The sequence below is a fragment of the Delphinus delphis genome, chromosome 19, assembly GCF_949987515.2.
Source record: "Delphinus delphis chromosome 19, mDelDel1.2, whole genome shotgun sequence".
Taxonomy (NCBI): domain Eukaryota; kingdom Metazoa; phylum Chordata; class Mammalia; order Artiodactyla; family Delphinidae; genus Delphinus; species Delphinus delphis.
The window spans coordinates 42580796-42600937 of record NC_082701.1 but is presented as its reverse complement, the minus strand read 5'-3'; the positions used below and the strand labels follow the sequence as shown (position 1 = coordinate 42600937).

General features: G+C 52.0%; 1 protein-coding gene across 1 annotated transcript in view; it reads left to right on the top strand.

Annotated features, from left to right (window-relative positions):
- Positions 1-20142, top strand: part of RAB11FIP4 (RAB11 family interacting protein 4) — a 118492-nt gene that overhangs the window by 21174 nt on the left and 77176 nt on the right. The window contains exons 2-3 of the mRNA XM_059998321.1: positions 12533-12620; positions 15261-15349. Coding sequence (XP_059854304.1) covers positions 12533-12620; positions 15261-15349 — 177 coding nt within the window. The remainder of the gene's footprint in view (positions 1-12532; positions 12621-15260; positions 15350-20142) is intronic.

The window sequence follows — 20142 nt, the reverse complement described above, 5'->3', positions numbered from 1 at the left end:
CCCTCTCTCCCTGGCCTCATTCTTGATGACACCCCGCTTCCCATATGCTCACCCCACCTTGCCTCCCACACGCCAGAACTCGCCTTGACTGGAACCCCTCTCTCCACTCTGCTCCCTTTGCAGCCGGCCACATCCTTCCCCACCAGTCCCCTCCCAGTGGAATACTGTCTAGCTAATCCTGGGATTCAGGATGCCCCCGTCCATGTTCCTTACCCCAGTGGGTCTCAGCTCCACCAGCTGCCTCAGCCCCTCCAGGGGGCCTCCTCCCCAGAAGCACTTTGAAGGTAGTCTAAGCTCTGTGTGGGACACAGGATTCCCAGTGGTGGTCGCAGGGCTCCTGCCAGAACTGAAAGCACTTCCTGGCCTGGCCCAAGGAACCCTGACCCTCCAGGGGCCTGCGCCTCCCCTCTTTACCTGCCTGCCTCCCTTTGCGGCTGCTTTTTTATGCTGGGGAGTATCAACTCTGCCCTCCCCCAAGCCCAACCCTGGAACTCCTTTTGCTGGTGCAGAAAACTTCAGGGGCTCAGCCCAGCTGGGGGTCCCCCTAGGGCAGCAGGACTTCCCAGGATGCCCATGGGCCCAGGAAGGGAAGCAGCCTGGGGGGTGGGGGGGACTAGGGGTGGGAACTTGGGGTTTGGGGGTTACTGTGGCATACTGGGGAGCAGAGCAGAGGCCTGTCTAAAGAGCATGCTCTAACACAAATGTGACCCGTTGTTGCTGTGGGGAAGTTTCCAAATCTTCAAGAAAAGTCAGATACCCCACTCTGTGTGTGCAGTTTCCTTGATTAAAAAATATATATATATATTTTAGGACTTCCCTGGTGGCGCAGTGGTTAAGAATCCGCCTGCCAATTCAGGGGACACGGGTTCGAGCCCTGGTCCGGGAAGATCCCACATGCCGCGGAGCAACTATGCCCGTGTACCACAGCTACTCAGCCTGTGCTCTAGAGCTCGTGCGCCACAACTACTGAGCCCACGAGCCACAGCTACTGAAGCCCACGCGCCTAGACCCCTTGCTCTGCAACGAGAAGCCACTGCAATGAGAAGCCTGCGCACCGCAACGAAGAGTAGCCCCCACTCTCTGCAACTAGAGAAAGCCCGCACGCAGCAATGAAGACCCAATGCAGCCAAAAATAAATAAATTTATTTTTAAAAATATATATTTTTTAGGACATCCCTGGCGGTCCAGTGGTTAAGACTTTGCCTTCCAGTGAAGGGGTGCAGTTTCGATCCCTGGTCGGGGAACTAAGATCCCACATGCCGTGCGGTGCAGCCAAAAAATAAAAAATAAATAAATGAAATTTAAAAAATTTTAGCTTTACAAATAGTAAATTTCACTTTTTGTTGGGGGAGGGGACATATGATTCCATGAGTTTTAATATTTGCATAGATTCCTGTAGCCACCACCACAATCAGGGTACAGGACAGTTCACCCCCCAGATTCCCTGGTGCTGCCCCTTTGTATTCAAACTCTCCCCTCCTTCTTGCCCTTGACAGCCGCTGACCTGTTCTCAGTCTTTATAGTGTTGCCTTTCTGCGTCAGTGGAATCGTCATATGTAACCTTTTGAGACTGGCGTCTTTGGCCCAGCATAATGCGTTTGAGATTCATCCATCTGTTATCAGTTGTTCCTTTTTATTACAGAACAGTTTGCTTATCCGTTCCCTGTCGGAGGACATTTGAGATATTTCCAGGTTTTGGCGATTGTGTATAATGCTGTTATAGACATTCGCGTATAGTTTTTCGTGTGTGAGCATCAGTTCTCCTTCCTCTGGACTAAGGAAGGTCCCTTCTATTCTGAGTTGGCTGAGAGTTTTTATCATGAATGGATGTCAGATTTGTCAGTTGCTTCGTCTGCATCGATTGAAATGATCGTATGTTTTTTTTCTTTAGTCATCTTTCGATTCCATCGGTTGACGTTGCAATGTTGAACCAGCCTTGGGGGATAAACCCCACTTGGTTTTGGCTGTGTTGTATCATTCATATATAAATAAATTTACTTATATATATAAATAATATACAAATGTATATTCTGCGGGTTTGCACAAACGTGTAATGACATATGCCCATCATTAAACAGTGGTCCCTCAGTATCCCTGGGGGATTGGTTCTAGGACCCGCGTGGATACCAAAATCCTCAGATGTTCAAGTCCCACAGTTGGCCCTCTGTATCCGTGTTCCCTCTGTATTTGTGGTTCTGCATCCACAGATTCAACTAACCACAGATCATACAGTACTGTATGTAATTTACTGGAAAAAAAATCCACATATAAGTGGACCCATGCTGTTCAAACCCGTGTTGTTCAAGGGTCAACTGTAATATCATACAGAGTATGTTCACTCCCCTAAAAATCCTCTGTACTTATTAACCTATTAATTTTTTTTTTTTTTTTTTTTTTTTTTTTTTTTTTTTGCGGTACTCGGGCCTCTCGCTGTTGTGGCCTCTCCAGGCTCCGGACGCGCAGGCTCAGCGGCCATGGCTCGCGGGCCCAGCCGCTCCGCAGCATGTGGGATCCTCCCGGACCGGGGCACGAACCCGTGTCCCCTGCATCGGCAGGCGGACTCCCAAGCACTGCGCCACCAGGGAAGCCCTAACCTATTAATTTTAAAATCTGTAAGACGGAGAGGTTTGGCCCAAGGTGGCAGAGTAGGAAGACCCTGAGCTTACCTCCTCCCATGGGCACACCAAAATCACAACTACTTACAGCACAACTATCAATAAGAATGACCTGAAAACTAGCAGAAAAGACCTACTACTGAAGATGTAAAGATGGAACCACAGCAAGACGGACAGGAGGGGTGGAGACGCAGTAGAGTCAACACCCACACTCCCGTGTAGGTGGCCCACAAACAGGAGGATAATCATAACTGCAGAGGTTCTGCCCAAGGATCGAGGGGTCTGAGCCCACGTTGGGCTCCCCAGCCTGTGGGTCCCGCATCTGAAAGATGAGCCCCCAGAATGTTTGGCTTTGAAGGGTAGCAGGGCTTGCTTATAGGAGAGCCAGACGGCTGTAGGAAGTAGAGACTCCGCCCTTAAGGGCGCACACAAAATCTCACACTCCAAGACCCCAGACGGAAGCGGTCATTTGAAAGGAGACTGGGTCAGACCCACTTGCTGATCTTGGGGAGCCTCCCAGAGAGGCAGGAGGCAACTGGGACTCACCCTGGGGACACAGACACTGGCAGCAGCCATCTTTGGGAGCTCATTCTACCATGTGGGCACTGGTGCTGACAGGTGCCATGCTGGAGTCCTCCCTCCTGCTTGCTAGCCCTGAGAGCCGGCCACGCCCACCAGCTGGTCAGCACCAGTCCTGGGACCACCCTAGGCTAAGCAGGTAGCTGAGCGGGGGACACAGCCCTACCCCCCAGCAGGCTAGCTGCTGTAGGCACCCTGAGCCTCCCAGGCACCCTGGGACCTGGCCCTCCCCACCAGTAGGCTAGCAGTAGCCCTAGGACCTCCAGGACCCCAAAGCTAGTTGTAGGGACCCAGCCCTGCCCACCAGCAGACTGATACCAGCTCCAGGACTCCTGGCCCCCCACCAATGACCCCAGGACCTGGCTCTACCAACCAGTGGGCTGGTACTAGCCCATAACCCTGTGCTCTGTATCCAGCCATGCCCACCAGTGGCCAGCAGCCTCCACACTAGGTAGGGCCTGGCAACCAATTGGGGTGGAAGCCAGCCATACCTCCCAGTGTGTACACAGTAGTCAGCCCACCACAATAGAAGGGACTGTGCAGCCCACACAGGGGGCACCCCTAGAGTATACAGCTGTGGTGACCAGAGGGGAGTGCACTGCTGGGCCCCATAAGACATCTCCTACATAAGGCTAGTTCTCCAAGGTCAGGAAATGTAACTGACCTACCTAGTACATAGAAATAAAAAGAGAATTAGGCAAAATAAGGCAACTGAGGAATATATTCCAAATGAAGGAACAAGATAAAACCCCAGAAGAAGAACCAAGTGAAGTGGAGATAAGCAGTCTACCTGATAAAGAGTTCAAGGTGATAGGCATAAAGATGCTCGATGTACATGTTGAGTATGTGCTCAGTATGGTCAGAGCACACACTTTAGATGATTTCAGTTCTTTTAAATTTGTTAAGCTTTGTTTAATGGCCCCAGGATATGATCTATCTTGGTGAATGTTCCATGCGCCCATGAAAATAATATGTCTTCTACTGTTATTAACTGAGAGTTCTATAAATGTCAATTAGGTTAAACTGGTTAATGGTGTTGTTCAGTTCTTTCATATCCTTGTTGATTTTCAATCTAACTAGTTCTATTGATGACTGAAGAGAAGTGCTAAAGTCTCCAATGATAACTGTCAACTTGTCTGTTTCTCTTTTCAGTTCTGTTCGTTGTTGCTTCATGCGTTTTGAAGCTCTGTTGTTAGGTACGTGCACATTTAGGATTGTTATATCTTCTTAGTGAGTTGACCCTCTTATATAATGTTCCTCTTAATCTTTGGTACTTTTCCTTGCTCAGATTAGATCACTTCTACTGCACTGTTTTCAAGTTCACCAACTGTTTTTTCTGTCATCTCCATTCTGCTACTGATCCCATCTAGTGAATTTTAAATATTTCAGTTATTGTATTTTTGCATTCCAAAATTTCCATTCAGTTCTTTTCCATAGCTTCTATTTTTCTGCTGAGAATTTCTATATTTCCATTTGTTTTAAGAGTGTTCACCCTTCCTTCATGGAATATGGTTATAATTGCTTTAAAGTCTCCATCTACTAATGGTAACATCTGGGTCGTCTTGGGGTTGGTATTTATTATCTTTTCTCTTGTGCATTGCTGAGGTTTTCCTGTCTCTTTGCATGTCGAGTAATTTTGGATTGTGTCCTGGACATTCTGAATATTATATTATGAGACTCTGGGTCCTGTTAAAAATACTCTGAAGAATATTAATTTTTGTTTGTTTGTTTTTAATCAGGAAATCAACCCAGTTAGGTTGAAACCTCAGATCCCAACCTGCCCTCTGAGCTGCTCAGTCAGTTTAGTTCTCAAAGCCTTTGAAGTGCTCTTTGGGTCCACCTCAAGTGTGCAGTCTCCTGGGGCCGGTCTGCTCACTGTCTACTCTGGAGTTCAGTTCTCAAAGCCTTTGGCATACTATTTTGGGTTACTTCCATGTATATGCAGCTCAGGAGTGGGCCCAGGACTTCAAGTACAACTTATCGGATCCTAATCTCAAACTCTCTCTTCTCTGTGATCCTTGCCCCCCACGAGCTCCCAGGAGCCCCTCTTCCTGGTCCTTTGGTTAGAAATCTGAGGTCTTGGCCACCCTGTGCTGTTTCACACCTTCCATGACTGGTCTACCTGCAGGATGCATTGGTGAGAGGAAAAAGAGAGAAACGTGTAACAGGAATTCCCCCTCCCCATTTTGACCACAGGGACCGTTTTTCCAAGTGTATCATTCCACAGAGAAAGATTTTCCTCCTCTCCAAGTTTTAGGTGCCTTCCTGGCTGCCGTAGCTGCTGCTACCACCCACCTCTGAGACTGCAGCTTGGGGTGGGGCTGGAAAATGGAATTAGAAACAAAAACAGAAACAAAAACGGCATTTCTCCCACTCTCTCTGTCCCAGAAGGGCCCCCTTCCCTGACCTCTCATCAAAAAGAGAGAGTTTCGGGGAATTCCCTAGTGGTCCAGTGGTCAGGACTCCACATTTCCACTGCAGGGGGCACGGGTTCGATCCCTAGTTGGGAAACTAAGATCCTGCATGTTGCGCAGTGAGGCCAAAAAAAAAAAAAACAAAAAAAAAACAAAAAAACTAAAAGAGAGGGTTTCTTTTGGAGCTTTTTCTGTTCGTATCTGCTGCGCAGTTCTGCGGTTTGAGCTACCTGAGTCTAGGCTGGAAAATATGTGAGAAAAAATAAATCAGGGGACTTACCACCGTATTCATCTTACTTCAAGGTTTTTGGTTTGTTTTTGGGTTTTGTTGCTGTTGTTTACTTCAAGTTTTAACTTTTCTCCTAGTTTGCCTGCTATGATTTACTTTGCAGAGTCCTTGTATAGTTGCTTTATGTATCCTGTCCAGAGTTTTTAGCTCTAATCAGTGAAAGAGACAGAGTGTCGTGTGACTGACTCCATCCTAACCTGCACCAGAAGCTTCTTGGATCTTGGCAGTTCATTTTAGATATTTAAGTCTGTCTACAAGACTCATTTGGGATGCTAGTTGGAGACTTGAGCTTTAGCAATACAGCATTTGAAATTACACTTTTTCCTTTAAACATTCAAATTTTTTTGCCACTGCGCTAAAAAACCTTTCTTTTTTTTTTGTTGGCTGTGCTGCGTGGCTTCTGGGTTCTTAGTTCCCGAACCAAGGATTGAACCCGGGCCCACGGCAGTGAAAGCGTGGGGTCCTAACCCCTGGATTGCCAGGGAATTCCCTAAATATTCAAATTCTGAAACAAAGGCTCTTTGGACTCAGTTTTTCTAGGTGAAAAGACAGCAGAATTGGGAATTCCCTGGTTAAGGCTCTGCACTTTCACTACTGTGGGCCTGGGTTCGATCCCTGGTTGGGGAACTGAGATCCCATACGCCAGGTGGCGCAGGCAGAAAAGCAGAGATAGAGCAGAATACAAGTTTATCCTTTCTCTGGTGAGAGCAAGCCCCAAACTTGTGATAGTAATAGTGATTATCATTATATTAGTAGAAATAATAGTCATTATTGGTTAAGAGCACAAACTCTGGATCCAGGCAGCCTGTGTTCAAATCCCAGCTCTGCCACTTACTGGCTGTGTGACCTTGACCCTGAATGACTTGGCCTTCCTGAGCATCAGCGCCCTCACCTGTACGATGGGAATAATAATGGTATCTTCTTCTGAGGTGGTTGTGAGGCTTCGTTGAGTTTGTATGTATACAGTGCTTAGAGCAGGCCTGGCATCAAAGAGGAGTTACTAAGCATTTGTTTGATTAATAATTTAATGGCTAACCTTTGTTAGACCTGCAGACTGAGCCAGCTTATCTCCCTTGTTCAGATAATAGCTCACTTGAGTCCGTCTGGCTTGCACGTGTCAAAATTGGGGAGGCGGGGACTTCCCTAGTGGAGCAGTGGTTAAAAATCCACCTGCCAGCACAGGGGATACGGGTTCGAGCCCTGGGCCGGGAAGATGCCACATGCCACAGAGCAGCTAAACCAGTGTGCCACTACTGCTGAGCCTGTGCTCTAGAGCCCACGAGCCACAACTACTGAAGCCCGCGTGCCTAGAGCCCGTAACAAGAGAAGCCACCGCAATGAGAAGCCCGCGCATTGCAACGAAGAGTAGCCCCCGCTCACTGAAACTAGAGAAAGCCCACGCGCCAGAACGAAGACCCAACGCAGCCAAAAATAAATAAATAAAAATTAGAAAAAAAAAAAAAGAAATAAAAGAAAAAAAAGAAATTGGAGAGGCGTGGGTGGCCGGGCCCACACTCAGGGAGGATCTGGCTGGTGATCAGTCAGAGTTCAGTGGCTGTGAAGCTCTGAACATCGTCTGGTCTGAGCTAGAAGAGGTGTGACCTCGGGGGAATGAGTGGGGAAAAGAATCAGCCTGAAGAGAAAGGCAACCGAAATAGAAGGGGAAGCCTGCTAATTGTGTGGCCTGAAAAAGGAGGATCAATATTTTACTGCCAGGGAAACAACCAGTTTCCCTGGCAACCAGGTCAGCGGCCCAGCTGTGTGAGCTCCGGCAACAACAGCTGCTTCGGCCGCCCCTGGCAGGTCCAGTGCGCCCAGCCCTCCCGCCTGGGACCCCGGCGCGCCCCCAGCGCAGCCCAGCCCTGCGTGGTGTGTGCGCCCCGCTCCCCCAGCCCGCGGGCAGGCCCCCAGCATCTGGGGCCCCGGTTCACCACGAAGACCACCTGTGGGTGGTTATTTGCTGTTCTCACCGTGTGACCTTGAGCGAGCCCTCCCCCTCCCCTCGACTTGGCTTCCCCCGTCTGCCGAATCAAGGGCTGCGTCAGCTGAGCGCACCCGTGCCCTCGGGGGCACCAGCAGAAGTTTATCTAGTGTCCAGGAAGGTTGACGCTCTTGGTGATCAAGGTGAGGGGTTCCAGCCCTAGCGGGTACTGCTCCTCCATATACAAGAGGACGGAGCGGGGCGGGGATTGAAACATACTTTGGTGCAACCTGGCAAGAGCCTGCCTCTGTGGAAGGCAGTAGGGTGCAGAGGCTGATAACTCGGGTCAGCGGGGCTTGGGGGTCATGGAAGAGTTACCACTACAGGGATTCTCTGAGTCAGGGGTCCCCAACCCCCGGTCCGCGGACCGGTACCAGACTGCGCAGCAGGAGGCCAGCGAGCGAAGCTTCATCTGCCGCTCCCCGTTGCTCCCCATTGGTCACATTACTGCCTGTATACCCATCCCCCAGCCCCGTCCGTGCGGAAAATTGTCTTCCACGAAACCGGTCCCTGGTGCCAAAAAGGCTGGGGACCGCTGCTCTAAGTGTCGTAACCTCTCTAAATGTCTGAGCCTCAGTTTCCTCAACTGTGAAGTAGCTGCTGTTAAGGCTGGTGTGAGGATCAGAGGAGATGAGTCCAGGGACTTGCCTGGCCGTCCAGTGTTAGGACTCCGCACTTTCGTTGCCGAGGGCCCAGGTTCAGTCCCTGGTTGGGGAGCTGAGATCCTGCAAGCTGCCCGGCACGGACCTAAAAAAGAAAAAAATGAGGCTAGTCCAGCCAGAGTTCATGGCGAGCCCTCGGTGAGCCCTGCCTGTTTCCTGCAGGGCTGTATAATGGTTGGTGTGGCACCTTCATACCCACTGCTTGCTTGGACCTTCACTCTTTGAAGAGCCCTGTGGGAGCCCTGGACCCACCGCTCAGCGGTGTTCCAGGGACTTTGCAGTGGTCCCCAGGACCCCATCTATCTGCCTGTCATCGAGCACCCTGGCACCTCTGCTCCAGGCTGGCTTTCCCTGGAGGCAGGGGGACAGATAGCCTGGCCCCACCAGTGTCTCCCAGCCCTGGGGAGCTACGGACTCCAGGGAGTACAGAATCTGAATCTGAATCCACAGCCTGCTGCCCCTTTCGTGGATCTGAGGTTGGGCCTCCACATCAGCCATTCAACACTCGGTGACGACTCTGCCCTTTGGCTTCCCATCAGAGATAATTAAAGCATAACCCCAACCTTGGAGAGGACTGTAGGGGTGCGCACCGGGAGCCCCAGCCCACCCCTGCATTCATAGACCCCCTAGAATGCCGCTGATGAGAGGGCAGGAGGAGAGGAGGCGGGGCACCAGCTGGGAGGGTGGGTGGGTTCCCCGCGGCCCTGAAGGTGGCACCTGGGCATTTCTATTCTCAGAAGCCACATCATTGCCTGGCAGTGTCAGAGGCTGCCTGGCTGGCAGTGTGGGGACAGCTGCAAAGCTGAGGAGGCGCCGGCCAGGGCGGGAGCTGGCAGAAAGCCACCTTCCTCCTTCTCTGGAATTCTTCCAGCCTTTCCCAAGGGCCTGCTAGGTGCCAGGTTCAGGGGGGGTCACAGAGAGACGATGCACAGCCTCTGCCCACCCCTCACCCCCAGAGTCACAGCCGAGTGGAAAAGCAGGGTCAGCTGGGACAGAGGTACAAGCTCAGGGCCACCAGGGTCAGGGAGGGAGGAGGGCTGCTTGTATGGGGTCTTCCCTTGCTCACTCATCTTCCAAACCCCACTGGGTGTGTCCCCATAATTGGAGCGGGCTTCAGACCCCTGCAACTGCCGCACTAGAAAAGTGTACTGTGGGCGTGCAAGAAACGTGGTCCTGTGGATAGGTGAATCCCCCAGGATGGCTTGGGCTTCGGAGAATGTGGTGGGCGGTATGGTGGGCTGGAGGGTGTCTGCCGTGACAGTATTAACAATAACAACAGTGACGGTAATCCTTTCCCTACATGCTATGTGTACAGTTTCCAAAGTGCTTTCATACCCTCCACCTGCAACCCAGCCCCAAAGGAGCCTGGGAAAGAGCTCATCCTTGCCCGACTGCGCTTTAGATACTGATGGTGATTACGGGGGGGAGGGGAAAGGTGCCTGGCCACCAGCATGTGAGAGTGCGTGCACGTGTGTGTCCACGTGACCGTGTGTGATTAGCCAGAGGGGCCAGCAGCTCCCATCGCCCCCCAGCAGAGTGCCCGGCTTACAGGCGGTACCCAGTCGTCCTTATTGAATAAATAAGTAAACGAATGCTTGCAGGTGTGCTGTAGAGGGGCTGCCACTAAATTACAGGTTGATTTAGAAGTGGGCTTCTGGAAGAAATATCAAGAGGCTGCATTGCAGGTATTGGAACTCTCAGGGGGAAAAAACGGGTTCTGACAAAATCGGCCATTGACAAAAACTAGGAAAAAATACCCAGAGCTCACAAGTTTGAAGTCAGATGCTCTGATCAAAGACTAAATTGAGACATCCTTACAGAGAACAATTTGGCAACTGTTATCAAAAGGCTTAAAAACTTAGATGTCTTGTAGAACCATTTCTTTTCATTTATTCACCAAATATTTATGAAGCTTCTATTACATGCCAGTAATGGTGGGAGCTACAAGGTATACAGTGGTGGTCAAAATAAACATGATCCTTGATCTGAAGGAGCTTACTTTCTAGAGGGGTGGGGGGGAGCTACAAATTAATAAAATTATCACATAAACATATAATTACATATTGCAACAAATGGTTCTGAAAGAAAAGTATAGGGTGCTACAAGGCAGGGTAACAGTGGGGTAGGCCCTAATTAGATGGGCAGGACAGGCTTGTCCAGGAGAAACATTTCATAGAGGTATAAATGGAGACCTATGGGATAAACAGACATTGCCAGATGATGAGTGGGGAGGACAAGCATTTGAGATATAGAGAACAGTATGTGCAAAGGCCCTGAGGCAGAAAAGAGCTTGGCTTGCTTGAGGAGCTGACTGAAGGCCAGTGTGGCTAGAATGCAGTGAGTGACAGAAACAGTGGGAGGAGATGTGGCTGGAGGGGCCACAAAATATACGGTGTTGGAGGCCATGTTGAGGATTTCGGTGGGAAGGGAGGAAGTACGCAGTCAGGGAGTAGGACATTTGAGTGAGTGATGTTGGAGGAGGGACAAGCAACGGTGATGCCTGGGTCCTCACTGTGGCCAAGGGGCCTGGGTGGCTGAGGTGGGATATGGGACAACAGGAAGTCAAGGTTCTCAAAGGCCAGGCAGTCCATTGGTCATTCGCACAGCTGTAGAACCCCCCAAAGATGAGTTGTAACAGCAAAAAGTTGGAAATGACCAAAATGCCCAGCTATTATGGGTGGTTAATAAGTAAATTATGGTATAGCTACTGGGCAGAATATTTATAACCACTAAAAATGTGAGTGGTACCCTCTGGGCAAGGAGGGGAGGTGTTTCTGATATACTGTTAAGTAGGGGAGAAACTTCCCAACATCAGGAACGGCAGATTCCTTTGGGCTACACCTATTTACACATTTATTTTTTTAACAATTTTTATTGAAGTATAAGGTACAAAGAGAACAGAAAAGTGCACTGGCCACAAGCGGACAGCTCAGCGAGTTTTCACTGTGTAACCAGACCCTAGATCAAGACAGAGAGACGACCCTGGTGTCTTCCTCCTGCACAGTTCTGCAGATGTAGCTGCTATCTTGACCATAATTGGCTTTGCCTTAAATCTTGATGTGTAATTTGTAATTCTTAAATAATGGATACGTATGTCACATAATTATTTCCTCCCTGTAGATCAAGGGTGTCTCAGAACTAGGAAAAAAAAAAAGTGGTTAGGACTATGTGTTTTAAAGAAAAGTGGGAAAGGGGAGGGTTTTTGTTTTTGTTTTCAATTCATTAATTTATTTGTTTTTATTTTTGGCTGCATTGGGTCTTCATTCCTGTGCGCGGGCTTTCTCTAGTTGCTGTGAGCGGGGGCTACTCTTCATTGTGGTGTGCGGGCTTCTTGTGGTCGTGGCTTCTCTTGCTGCGGAGCACGGGCTCTAGGTACGTGGGCTTCAGTAGTTGTGGCTTCAGTAGTTGCAGCTCACGGGCTGTAGAGCACAGGCTCAGTAGCTGTGGTGCACGCGCTTAGTTGCTCCGTGGCATGTGGGATCCTCCCGGACCAGGCCTCCAACCCGTGTCCCCTGCCCTGGCAGGCCGATTCTTAACCACTGCGCCACCAGGGAAGCCCAAGGGGAGGGTTTTGATACATTGTCTTTTCTAGAGTTTCTGCAGTGAATTTGTATTATTTTTGTATGAAAGAAGCTGCTAAGTTAAAAAAAATCAGTGTTTGTTTTCCACGTGCCAGTCTTAGAGAAATAACTCGGAGACGGAGACGGAAGCTCAGGCCAAACAAACCCGGGTTCTGAGCACTGCGGTTATAGGTTTGATTTTCCTCACTCGTGTCTGTCGACCTCAGAATAAAGTGGCCCCACCGCTGTCTGGGGCTGGCGCTGACCCCACCGAGGGGGACAGGGCTAGGAAGGGGACTGCTGGCGTCCCCTTGGTTCAAGTGACAAACCCTCCCTCCCTCCCGGCCTCCCTGGCCAGCCTCAGGCCAGCTCTGTGAACTCTCTGGGGGCATTTCTGGGAGCCTCACACCTGTCCCTCCTTCCTTTCCACAGGTGGAAAAACTGGTGAAGTATTTGGATCCCAACGACCTGGGGAGAATCAACTTCAAGGACTTTTGCAGAGGGGTGTTCGCCATGAAAGGTGAGGTCTTCTGGGGGGAGGGGGGTCCTAGGGGCTCCCAGGATCCTGTCTGGCTGGGGAGGCTGGCATGGCTTGGGTTTCAGCTCAGATTCCCCCCTACGGGGGTCCCAGGAGCCCAGGATGGGTTCCAGAAGTAGGCTCTGCCTTTGACTCCCCCAGGGGGGGCCAAGGGGAAGGGACTTGGGCTCCCACAGCTGTGCCCGCTGGAGAGGGGCTGTGGGTGTCACTGAACCTCTGTCATGTGGTCCCACACATGCAGCCAGGCATTTCTACCCTTCCTGTTGTCTGTCCCCATCCCGAGAATGGCCCTCTTCCCTTCCCTCCCCTCCCCTCCTCTCCCCTCCCCTCCCCTCCCCTCCTCTCCCCTCCCCTCCCCTCCTCTCCCCTCCCCTCCCCTCCTCTCTCCCCTCCCCTCCCCTCCTCTCTCCCCTCCCCTCCCCTCCTCTCTCCCCTCCCCTCCCCTCCCCTCCCCTCCCTCCCCTCCCCTCCCCTCCCCTCCTCTCTCCCCCTCCATCTCCTGAGGGAACTCATCTCCCTCAAGGCTGATCAGACTCCTGAGGAGTTTCCCAAAACACAGGCTTCAGTTTTGAACGAGGACAGTTCAGAGCTGGTCCCTCATCTCCCTGCCTCTGTTCTGAATTTCCTTCACTTGTTTCCTTCCCACTCCCTCCTCCTAACTCCTCCAAATTCCTTCCTGTCTTCCCTTTAGGGGGGAACATAAAAATCCCTCTCGTTTTCCCTCCACTCAAAGGCAGTTATGAGACACCTGCAGGAATCAGAGTGTGGCCACTCGCTACTGAAGTGTTCATCTGGAGAGAGTGGTCCAGCTCACCAGCCCGTGAGGAGAACACAGTTTACGTCTGCAAGTCCCCGGGCCTTGCTGTTATCTGTGGAGGATGCCATGTTTCCCTGTCTGTGTGGCTCAGAGCAGCACGAAGCCTTCCCTGTGGGGTCCCTCAGAGTCTGGGAGGGTGGGGAGGAAGCAGGAATTCCTTGCATAGAAGTGACGGGCGAAAGGAAGTGAGCAGAGAGGTTGGGGGGACTGTGCACGGCAGCCCCAGGAAGGGTTTCTGAATGGGGTTGCTTGACTCAGTAGGGCCGCCACTAACTGTGCCCGGCATGTCCCCGTGCTGGTGCTTTGCAGGTCTGACCCCCTGTTTGCTGTTCTGAGACCAGTTCCAATGTGTGGAGGTGAGGGGTTCCTCCCATGCCAACAAACAATTTTCTCACACCAGCAGGGTGTCCGAGGAGAATTCAGCTCAATTCTGACACCGTCTACCTGGAGGTAGCGTCAGATTCCACAGGTTAAGGGCTCAGTCCTATAAAACTGTCTCCCCACCCCCATTTCAGACGCCCGTCACAAGCCCAGGCTGTTACCTATGCTTCTGACCAACTGGCTGTAAGTCAGAGGTTCCCACGACCCCCTCCTTGGGTTGGGTTAATTTGCTGGAGCGGCTCACAGAACTCAGAAACATTTTACTAACTAGATTAGCGGCTTATTGCAAAAGGATACGACTCAGGAACAGGCAGGTGGAAACGGCGCGTGGGGCAAGGTGTGGGGAAAGGTGCAGGTCAGCCATGCTCCCTCGGAGGGCACGACTCTCCCCAAATCTCCATGTGTTCACCAACCCGGAAGCTCTCCGAACCTGGTCCTTTTGGGTTTCTGTGGCACCTTCATCATAGCCGTGATCAATGAAATCACTGGACATTGGCGATTGATCCAACCTCCAGGCCCTCACCGCTCCCTGGAGGTCAGAGGTCAGAGGTTGGGACTGAAAGGTCCAGCCCTCTAATCACCTGGTTGGTTCTCTTGGCAACCAGCCCCCATCCTTAGGTGGGTCCACAAGTCACCTCATTAACATAAAAAGATACCTTTGTCACTCTCAACACTTAGGAAATTCTGAGGGTTTTGGGAGCTGTGAGTTACAAACTGTGAATGAAGGCCAAATACGTATTTTCTTATAAATCACAATATCGCACCTCCTTTGTCCGTTACGATTTGGGGGCATTTGTTCAGGGGAGGGAGGCCAGCTGTGTAATGAGTCAGCAAGTAGCGCCACCCTGAAGGTGGCCTTCCATGTTCTGGAGTTTGCAGGGTTGCAGAGGGCCTCAGCCTCGCAGCCCTGGACTGTGTGTGTTTGGAGTCCCTGTGAGCCAGGCAGGGAGTATGTTCTTATATCCCCTCCTCCAGGAAGGCCTCCTGGATTCTCTTTGCCCCAGCCTCCCCTCCGCAACTGGGAGTCTGTCTTCTGTGTGTTCCCTGATGCTGTTAGTCCCAGTGGAAGAACATCTGGAGGGCAAGGACCTGTCTCGGCTCCCTCTGCCTGGCCCTGGACTGGCTTCTCTAAGAACTGGGTGCCCCATCTCTGCCTCTGAGTGATCAGCTGATCTCTTGGAGACTTGGGGCCTCTGCCTCCCTGCAGCCCTACCCAGCCAAGGCTTACTCATCAGAAGCAAAGCTGCCCAGGGAATTCCCTGGCAGTCCAGTGGTTAAGACTCTGTGCGTTCACTGCCAAGGGCCCAAGTTCGATCCCTGGTCAGGGAACTAAGGTCCTGCCAAAAAAAAAAAAAAAAAAAGGAGCAAAGCTGCCGGGCTGGGCTGAGGCTCTGACCCTCCACTGCCTGTCTGTCCATCCACAGGCTGTGAGGAGCTGCTGAAGGATGTGCTGGCCGTGGAGAGCGCTGGGACACTGCCCTGCGCGCTGGAGATCCCAGACTGCGTGGTGCAGGTGAGAGGGGTGGCCACCGCGGAAGGGATGGGGAGCCTCCAGCCGCCCACCTTACCTGCTTGGTCTTCCGTCTTCTTGCCTTTGCTTCGCCTTTTTGGTGTCAGGGAGACCCCAGAGCCCCCGCTGAGGGCCCTTTGCCTTCAAAGTCAAGAAAGAGATTTTGGAACCGGAGCAGTGCAGACCCTTGGGAAGCCACAGCAGAGGGTGTAGGGGCTGGGGGTCCTCACAGGGCACCTTCCCCTGCTCTGAGGTCCCGAGGAGAAGCTGAGCTCCAGAGGGAAAGTGGCAGGCTCGAGGTCAACAGCAGGCAGGGAGACAATTTTTCTCTTTTCTCCAACACCAGCTGGATGTCCGGCAATCCAGTCCACTCCCGACACTGACTGCCCAGAGGTGGTGCAGGCCCCGGGGCCAGAGCCTCAGCCCCGCTTGGGAGCTGCCACAGACGGGGCACCCAGGCTACCTGCCTTCTGCTGGGGCCAGCTACAAATGCAGGGTTCTCGCAACCCCCCTCAGGTTCCGTAGTTCACTAGAACAACTCACAGAGCTCAGGAAGGCACTCTGTTTATGATTATTGCTTTACTATAAGGGATACAATTCAGGAAAGACGCACGGGGCAAGGTATGTGGCCGGGAGGCGGGGGCCCTCTCCAGGGGCACCACGTCCCTGCACGGCAGTGCGTCACCAACCCGGAAGCTCCGGGTCTCGTTGCTCTAGAGTTTGTATGATCCCATCTGCAGCCCTCTCACCTCCTGCAGGTGGGCATGGGTGGGGCTTAAAGTTCCCCACTTCAAATCACCAGTTTGGTCTTTGTGGTGTGACCAGCCCCATCCTGTGGCTCTCTGGGGATCCCACCTGAGTCACCTCATTAGCATGAACTCAGGTGGGGTTGAAAGGGACTCCTTATGAATAATAAAATTCACTCCTATCGCTCAGGAAGTTCCAAGGTTTTAGGAGCTCTGTTCCAGGAAGTGGGACAAGGACCACAGTCCCCATGGCTCTGTCTTACTGTCATCATCACCTAATGGTTTGTTTATTATGAAACTTTCATCGTTTTCCCAAACACTTGCAGAGTCATCTTACAGACGAATACAGTTCACGATGCCTGTACTGACAGTCTCTAGGGTCCCTTCTGGCGGAGACAGCCCGCCAGAAGGGCTGGAAGAGGATCGTCCTGGTTTGTCATCCAGGCTTAGCTCCAAAACCTCTTCCCCACCCTCTGGTTGGTGCCACATCTGACCCCAAACATGAGTCTTTTCTATAGCTGAAGGAGGCCCAGGACCCCAGAGGTCACTTTGGCCAATGGCATACTTCTTGGGATCCAGCTGGGTGGTGGGCTCAGGGCTGGGACTGGGGGAGGGGGTCCCTACAGGGGGCTGTGGACAAAGAATGTAGGTTGCCACATCAGTAACAAAGGATGTTGTGGCCATGAAGCCATCAGCCACTGCAGCTGCTGCCCCCCGCCCTCAAACGGTGCCCGCTGAGGGGATTCAGGATGGAGAAAACAGGGTACTGGCCCTAGAGAGCTAAGGTGCATAAAGGAATGATTTCAATGAGCCCAGACTCTTGCATCTTCCCGTACATAGAAAAGTGCTAAATTCATTAACTTGAGATGTCTGTTTTTCTTAAATTAATAGTAATCTGTTGATGTTTTGACTACCTGGTTTTTTTTGCAAAACTCCTGTATGTCCTGGCTCCTTCCTTACCTCTTAGGAACAGTCCCTCAGAGCTATCTGCCTGGGCGTAAGTCCTCAGTAAGTCTGCCAAATAAAATATAATTCTTGGGACTTCCCTGGAGGTCCAGTGGTTAAGACTCTGTGCTTCCACTGCAGGGAGCACAGGTTTGATCCCTGGTCTTGGAACTAAGATCCCACATGCCACGCCATCGCGCAGCCAAAAAAAACCATAATTCTTGACTTTTAAGTTGTGCTTTTTTTTTTTTTTCCCGCTTGACAGGACCCTAATGCCCAGAGCTGCCCAGCAAAATGGTGTTACAGAAGGCCAAGGCTCAAAGGTGGCAGAGACCCAAGCCGGGTACCAGGGCCTCCAAGATAGGTCTCAGGTGGTTGGACCCCAGGGTGCCGTGCCCTCAGGGATGAGTGAAGAGAGCTGGGCTCCAAGAGGTGCAGAGGCCAGCAGTGAGGGCTCCAGGCCTGCCTCAAGGGGCAGCAGATGTGGGGTGAAGATGCATTTGGGCCTGACTGATGGGACCAGGACCAGAGCAGAGGATCCCAATGCAGGACGAACCCTGAGAGTGTCCTGGGAGTCTTGGAGCGGGGCCCTCGTGGACTGAACAGGAAATGGGGTAACGAGGTGGGCTGTGGGACCAGTCAGAACTGGGTCCATACCCCGCTTTGGCCACTGATGAGCCCTGCGAACCCAGGCACGTTACTCTCAACTCCTCAGAGCCTGTAAAACAGGGCTCGCCGTACGCGTCTTGTGAAAATTCAGTGAGAAAACAGGCTGCTAATATGTGAGAATCCCTTCCTCCCGGTGCCGTGTCTTAGAGAGTCGTGTGAGAAATGGTGCTGAAGTCTGCGTCTTTCACCCTTGGCTACCGGTGTTCCAAAATCACGTCAAAATAAAGGCCTGCATGTGAGGAGCTGGAGGTCAGAGTGGAGCCCTAGCCGGGCTTCCGCACCAGCCAGCGGTACCAGGGCCGGGTCCCGTTCCTGCAGCTGTGGGCTGCTTTCGTGGCCTCCGCACTAGGCCGGCCACACTGGCAGGTGGAGAAAAGGGGAGAGATAGGCATGGAGGAGTTGGCCTCTGAGAGAGCGCTCTTCTTTTTGTTTATTTATTTTTTTTGGCTGTGTTGGGTCTTCGTTGCTGCGCACGGACTTTCTCTAGTTGAGGCGAGTGGGGGCTACTCTTCATTGCGGTGCGCGGGCTTCTCATTGCAGTGGCTTCTCTTGTTGCGGAGCACAGGCTCTAGGCACACAGACTCAGTAGTTGTGGCACACGGGCTCAGTAGTTGTGGCTCACGGGCTCTAGAGCGCAGGCTCAGTAGCTGTGACGCACGGGCTTAGTTGCTCTGCGGCATGTGGGATCTTCCCGGACCAGGGCTCGAACCCATGTCCCCTGCATTGGCAGGCGGATTCTTAACCACTGCGCCACCAGGGAAGTCCCAAGAGTGCTCTTCTTTTTAAAGCAATATTGTTTTCTCCACAATGCAACATGTGGAGGTTACAGAAAAGCAGAAAGATCAGGTCGGTCGAATCCCAGCAACCCCAGTGCCCCCCTCATCTCCTTTCTCGGGACTTTAGGTGTAAGCCCCTCCTTGTGAACTCTTTTCTGCCCCCGACCTGTCTGGCCCTGACAGGTGGCTCGGGTGGTCAGAGCCCAGCGAGGTGGCTGTTGATCCCTGGGCACGCTGGGCAGCCTTGTCCGTGAGCGCCCGGTGGGCAGCGTGGGGGGCTGGGGCTCTGTTCCTCACGACAGGCTCCTCGGTGCTGGGAGGGCTGAGGGGGCAGAGCGCAAAGCCAGCCTGCCAGACCAGTGGGCTCCCACAGTGAGGGGCTGAAAAGGCCTGGAGGCCCCGTGGTGTGAATGAATCCCTCCCTGCTCAGGCTCCTGCACCGTCTGGGCAGCTCCATTTGGCTAAAGGCCACGAGGGGCGAGGCCATAGCTCCTCAGGCTGGGGGGAGCTGAGGGGGCCGGCCTGGGGCACGTCCTCATCCTGCAGGCTCAGCCCTCAGGGTCCTGCTGTGTCCCAGCTGTCCCCTAGGGGTCAGCTTGAGACCAGCCAACCAGAGGGAGCCTGGATCATTACTTGGGCTTCCCAGGTGCTGCTAGGGGAGGAGTGGTTTGGGACCAAGCGAGGATGACGTAGGATGGGACCACAGGAGCATGCCTCCCCCCACCCCCAGGGTGGGGCAGGGACCTCTGACGTCAACACTTGACGAGAGGGTCATAGTTAAAGTAGTGAAGTAGTGAAACACTCTGTGGTGCTGGTTGGTAAACAGATGCAAACCTGGCAGCCTGAGGGCACCCACCCCATTCACCCCTCTTCCAGGCCCCCTGGAACCCAACCCCCACACACCAGCTATCACCACAGGCGGTCTGGGCCTGCTCTCCAGGCAGTGCAAGTCTGTCTGGGTAGGTGCACCTGCATCCCACCAGCTCTTTTTTTTTTAAATTGAAGTATAGTTGATTTACAATGTTGTGTTCCCTGCTGTACAGCAAAGTGATTCAGTTATACATATACATATATATATACTTCTTTTTCATATTCTTTTCCATCATGGTTTATCACAGGATATTGAATATAGTTCCCTGTGCTCTACAGTAGGACCTTGCTGTTTATCCATCCTATATGTCATAGTTTGCGTCTGCTAATCCCAAACTCCCAATCCATCCCTCCCCCGCCTCACCTCCCCCTTGGCAACCGCAACTCTGTTCTCTATGTCTGTGAGTTTGTTTCTGTTTCATAGCTAGGTTCATTTGTGTCATATTTTAGATTCCACATATAAGTGATATCATATGGTACTTGTCTCTCTCTTTCTGACTTCCTTCACGTAGTATGATAACCTCTAGGTCCATGTGTGTTGCTGCAAATGGCATTACTTCATTCTTTTTCTGGCTAAGTAGTATTCCATCGTTGATATATACCACATCTACTTTATCCACTTATCTGTTGATGGGCATTTAGGTTGTTTCCATGTCTTGGCTATTGTAAAGAGTGCTGCTGTGAACATAGGGCTGCATGTATCTTTTCGAATTAGAGTTTTCTCAGGGTATATGCCCAGGAGTGGGATTGCTGGATCATAGGGCAACTCTATGTTTAGTTTTTTGAGGAA